The sequence below is a fragment of the Engystomops pustulosus genome, chromosome 2, assembly GCF_040894005.1.
Source record: "Engystomops pustulosus chromosome 2, aEngPut4.maternal, whole genome shotgun sequence".
Classification (NCBI taxonomy): Eukaryota; Metazoa; Chordata; class Amphibia; order Anura; family Leptodactylidae; genus Engystomops; species Engystomops pustulosus.
The window spans coordinates 152,575,136-152,581,269 of NC_092412.1; the positions used below are offsets into that span (position 1 = coordinate 152,575,136).

At 40.6% G+C, this 6,134-nt stretch overlaps 1 protein-coding gene across 4 annotated transcripts in view; it reads left to right on the plus strand.

The window, feature by feature from the left end:
- Positions 1-5,851, plus strand: part of SERINC2 (serine incorporator 2) — a 44,336-nt gene extending 38,485 nt beyond the window's left edge. For all 4 annotated transcript variants that reach the window (XM_072136949.1, XM_072136947.1, XM_072136950.1 and 1 more), the window contains exons 9-10: positions 3,002-3,208; positions 4,393-5,851. In XM_072136949.1, the coding sequence (XP_071993050.1) occupies positions 3,002-3,208; positions 4,393-4,531 (346 nt within the window). In that variant the 3' untranslated portion in view covers positions 4,532-5,851. The remainder of the gene's footprint in view (positions 1-3,001; positions 3,209-4,392) is intronic.
- Positions 5,852-6,134: the final 283 nt, after the last annotated feature.

Below are 6,134 nucleotides of genomic sequence, written 5' to 3' on the forward strand. Positions count from 1 at the left end.
GCCCTGTGTCACTATAAGTGGTCATAACTTTGGAACGCTTTAACATATCCAAGTGATTTTGAAATTGTTTTCTCGTGACACATTGTACTTGATGTTAAAAAATTTTGGTTGTATGTTTTGCATTTATTTATGAGAAAATCAGATATTTGGTGAAAATTTGGAAAAATTAGCAATTTTCGAAATTCAAAATGTTCTACTTTTTCCACACGAGTCTACTTTATGCCTCCGTGGTTTTTTTAAACTTAGGCTACATTCACACGACCGTATGATTTCTCCAGTCCCGTATTTGCGGGCCGTATATACGTGACGTTTTTCATCCGTATGCAGCGCGTATGTAACCCGTATTTTATATGTCCCCATAGACTTCTAGGGCATACGGAACTGAAATACGGGAGAAAATAGGAGATGCTCTATATTTTTATACAGCCAGTATATGGTACGGTACGGAATGGAGTTAACAGTGGCAATATAAATGGTCAGACGTATTGTCCATTGAAATGAATGTGGCCGTATGTAATCCGTAAAAAAAAAAACGGTACGGTACGGATACGGCCGTTTTCATACGTCCGTGTGAATGTAGCCATACTCTTATTTTTGTAGGATGTTAAGGGGCTTTGAACGTCAGGTGCAATTTTTCACATTTTCATAAAAAAAGCAAAATCCTGCTACTGAGGGACCTGCTCAGGTTTGAAGTCACTTTTAAAGGCCTAAATAAAAGTAAAACCCCATAAATTACTCCATTATAGAAACTACATCCGTCAACGTATGTAACAACTTTTATGAAGTTTGTTAACCCTTTAACTTTATTTAATTAATTCTTTTTATTAAAAAGTGTTTTATTTGGTGTTTTGAACAATTTTTCTTTACTTTTACAGGTTAACTTGAACAAGCCATCCACTGATAGCTTGTTCAAGCTATTCTTCACCTAATACAGTGTAAAACAGATGTATTACACTGTATTATGCTGCGCATGCTCAGTGTGGCACAGCCTTCTGGCAGGACCCGGCTCCCCGGAAGGAGATTGCGTAGCCCCGGGCACTGGCAGTCCCGGGGCTGCGATCGGAGCAGCGAACCCACCGGTAAGCGCTGCGTGGGTCCAATTACATTTAAATGCCCCTGACACGCCGCGGTCAGTGCGACCGTGGCGTGTTAGGGGTTAACACCCGCGATCAGAGAAATTTCCGATCGCGAGTGTTAGAGGCGGGTATCAACTATAATATATAGGAGCTGGCGCCAGAAGCTTGACGTATTACTGCATTTTGCGGGAACGCACCTCCCACTATGCAGTAATAGTACGTCAAATGTCGGGAAGTGGTTAAAGAGGACCTGTCACCTGTAAAAATGGCACTAGGAGCTGATAACTAAATTAAGCAGATCCTAGTGTTATAACCTCCGATAATGCTAGCAGACACTGTCGCACTGTACAATAGAAACGCTGGACTGGGCTCAAAGCGGTCCAGTGTATTCATGAGGGAGCAGGGGGCATAACACCCAGCAGTCACGGCTGGCCTATGGAGTGGGTGGGGTGGTCCGGGGAAGAGGCAGCGCCTCAGTGTCTGCTGGCGTTATCAGAGGTTTCCAATAACGCTAGAAGTGTAACACTGTTACGTGTGTTGTATCACTTGGAGCTGCTCACTTTAGTAAGCAGCTCCTAGTGCTGTTTTTACAGGTGACACGTCCTCTTTAAAGACATGTAGAGTACTACAAAATTAGAGAACAATGTATGATCACAGAAATAATGTAATCTACATTGATCAACATTGGGTGAATCTTATGTGAGGGCCACTAGAACAGTGTTTTACAAAATAGCCAAAGTATATCAAAATAAAACCTTACCAAAAAATGTGATGATCATAATTAAAGAAAAACAATAACTAGAGTACAGAGAGATTCTAAATACATTTTCTGAAAGGAACAATAGTCACCAATCGGTACACACTTGAATTCACTTCCGTGATCGCTTATTAATCACAGGCATTGTGAATCCAGCCTAATTTTGATCAGTGTTCTTCTCCATTGTCTATTTACATTTATATTCTGTGCTTTAGAAGATATGCTTAAAATGGTATTATCAATTTAATTATGTGCATTTGCCACATACAAACATTTATTTAATTGGATGTTATTTTACCCATGTGAAGATAATTTCCCATAAGTATATCCATGTTGTCCTTGGATATGACCACCGCTGCTGGAGTGATTGCACAAAGAAACAAATAGTTTTTGCATATGAAATGTCTGGGAGTTACTACATGTCTCACGGCCATCCTGTGGTAATGAATGATGAATCCAGAAGGTCAGGCGCCTCAATAGTGCATGCATAGCCACCACTGCCAAATTGCGGGGGTGGTTGTATCCAAGGACAGCTATCTCTTTTCTACGGAACAACATGGCAAATTATTTGCACCCAGGGACTTTGTAAGAACATGCAATTGAAGAAATATGTGAATATGCCAGATAAATTAAATGCATGTCAGATGAGAAAGCCACTTTACAATACTATTATTTTACTCATGTAAGGATATATTCACATATGATTACAGTGTAATAGTGTGTGCAGTGTTTGCAAGGATGTATGGAGAAGACGCAGGAGCTTGTCTTGCCTATACCTAGGAGGTCTCTACTGTATTCAGCAGATGCCCAGTGTTAACAGCCAAGTGATTGAGAGGCTCACAGGTTGCAACCAAAGTCAATATTTGTTCGCCATTGTCCCACAGACAAGAAGAAGCTCTAATGTGACTCAGTTATGGCTTGTGGCAGGTGAAAAGTAAAGAGTGGAAACACAACTATGGGAAAAGGAGTTAAATGGCGGATGACAGATTTATCATTCAGCATGAGCCATTTTGTTAAGTGTGGTGCAGTTCAAGGCTGTCTGTCTAACTTAACACTGTTAAACTTCTACAAACTTTTGATAAGTTGTGTTATGGAAATTAATACAAATGAACGCTCAAAATCAGATATGACTCGTCTCTAAGCTTGTACTTTCCTCTTATATAAAAAGCATCCGTAATTCCAACAACCAGCAAGTTAATAAGCTAATGCAGACTGAAGAGAGCAGTGGAGACGGAGCAGTCCACAGCACTGAAGATGGGGTACATCGAGCATATGACAATGAAGAAGATGGGGTGTGCTACAGCTACAGCTTCTTCCATTTCTGCCTTTTTCTGGCCTCTCTCTACATCATGATGACTCTTACAAACTGGTATCTGTAAGTACAGACATTCATCACATTTGTGCATCAAGACCTAGAAATCTTTATTGCTATATAATTACATGTGGCATTTGTTTTAAACCTTTCTGCGACTTGCTACAATTGAATGGTGTTTGAAGGAATCCAGTTCACCGCACTAGTACTGTATATTAAATATGCAAATATGTTTTCCAAGATGGAAAATGGAAAACAATGCCTCCTTTTGCTACCCTGAAAGGCAGCCCCCTTAACACCAAACATGACTTACAAGAAGCCTAATAACATGATGTGGGATTAAAGGGGTTGGCCACTTTACCTCATGTTTTGTGTGTGTGTGTCATATATTAGGTAATTTAACAATATATTTCTATTAAAAGTTATGCTGCGCTTTCTTGATAACCTCATCAGCCAGACATTCCTGTCCATAAAATGATTGCAGAAGGAGGGTCATGTGATCTCTATCGACTGCTATGGACAGATCACTGTAAAATATGTTTAGGAATGAAGTACCTGGCAGTAAAAAGGGTATGTTTAATGATGAGCTGAATTCCTGTTACTCTCTGTGTCAAGGAAACAACATTCCTTTTCTTACTATCAACCCTTATCTGTCTCTCCCCCCCCCTCCCTCATACTGAACCATGTAGTCCTGATCGCACCTTATTCTAAATAAAGCATGTCTTACTACTAATATCGGACAGGAAGTAAGAATTCTCCATATGGAGACTGGCAACTGAGGCCACCATGTAGGAGTGTGGAGTCTTATAGCCATGGATGCTCCACTAGGGGGATTATAGGAGAATATGCAAAGTTTTCCAGGATGGGATAAGGAAAACCACGCCTCTTTTAGCTACCTTGTAAGGCAGCTCCCTTGACATCATGCATGACCTACAAGAGGCCTTATAACATGATGCAGGATTAAAACCAAACCAGTATATCTAACAGACTAATATCAGACTCTCTTCCTTGAAGGCAACTCGTTGCTGATTATTTTTCTTTATATATGCACCCTCGATCGTTGCCCAGTTCAGGGTTGCCAGTGACTGTAGCATATCTCCTCGTTTAAAAGGGATGTTCTGCCGTTGTAATGTATGTGAGTAACGGCGACGAAAGTGCTTGCACCAATTGTCCATTAGTGTTAGCACAAGTGAATAATGAAGTCTTGTTAACAATTTAGTAACATTTTTTTTCCTCTCCTGTTCCAGGCCAGGAACATCTGATGCATCTTTGAGCAGTCCTTGGTCAGCTGTGTGGGTTAAGATTTCCTCTAGCTGGGTCGGTCTTCTTCTTTACCTATGGACATTGGTTGCTCCCTTGATTCTTTCTAACAGGGACTTCAACTGATCTGGGATGTCAAATCTCGAGATTTGTTGTATAACATTTTCCAATTGCCTTTGGATCGACACCGGACTTTCTGTATGTTAAAAGTGCTAAACACAAGGACAGTCGAGCAGCCATGGTGACCCGATGCAGAACACAAGTCTATGTATTAATATAGGAAATGATGAATTCTGTTATCCCATTTATGCACGCACATGCACTATTTTTTAATGATTCTATTGTTAGAAGCCTTAATTGTAAGTTTTTACTACAAAATGTTCAAACCATGTCTAAAATAACCTTGCCTAATTATGTATGTGAGAAGATTCATATTTTGACAAAATATACTATACAGTATGTAAAAGGTTAATTCACAAAACCATTTACCATGTATCTTAAAGTGATAAATATGTGATCAGTCCACATTTCTATTTACTGTACTACTACACATGGAGGAACTTGATGCCAGCGGTAGCTGAAAATCCTCTGTTCCGCTTCAGTCAATGTCTATGGGGTCCTGCTAAATCTATCAGCCCTAAAGCCACGCTTTGGGATTTTTCTGGCATAGAAGCCCTGAAATAGTTGTAATACCTTGCGAACCAACCAGACATTGCAATTATTTTCCCTGGCAGAAGCGTTCCTCTCCTGCACCTGCGCACTCGCCATACCACGCGACAATTCAAGCCTGAACAGTCACTGCAAACAGCACAATTGTACGCCACGAAGGGTATGACCTACAACTGTATGCCAGTACAACCACCCAAAGGATACATCAGGAGGCCAGAGCTTCCTGAGTTATCCAGTGGCACCGGTGGGCTTCGGGGATATCATAATAACATCATCCCAATGAGTAGAGGGTCAGGGCACATGTATGCCCACAACTCTGTCCAAATTTCACTGTGGAGAAATATGTGGCTTGAAAGACATTTAGCACACTTTTTTTGGCCCGATGGAAAGTGTCTTTGTGTACCTGTCGCCACACAACCCCCCCCCCCCCCCCCAAGCACACTAACAGTACCTTCTTCTGTAATATGTACATCCCCTGGAGGTGTTTTTAGCATATTTCTAGGTTGCAGCATGAATGATGTAATCAGTTTGCTCTGCCCACTCCATGCATCTGACGTCCCAGCCCTTGGGGGTGGATGGTTAGTGTGGTGACAGGGTGGCTGTAAGTCATTGTAGGCCAAGTGTGCCTTTCTCCCTGACGGGCCATACAGCTAACAAGTTTAGTAATCCTTAGGCAAAACTAATATGTATTTTCTCAGTATATAAAATATTTTATATGATGAATACTCAGTTTTATATGTTAGACTATGAATAAATTGCTTAAAATCTACTCCACAACACTCTCTTGCTTCCTCCTCATCTGTTATTTTGGACACCTAAACCTTCAAATATTTGTACATGGTACTTTATGATTTATCTCTAAGCCTTCCCAGAAGTGAACTTTTGTATATTTGCTTTTAATGTAATGTGCTTCATGATATTGTCTTGAATTACATAATGCTAGTTCTATAAATGCACAAAGCAGTTCTTCTCAGTATCACTAGGGGGCAACATACTGCAGCTAATGACAGTAGCGTTCCAGTCATCTATGGGTTGTATGCTATGTGACAAACAGATGGCA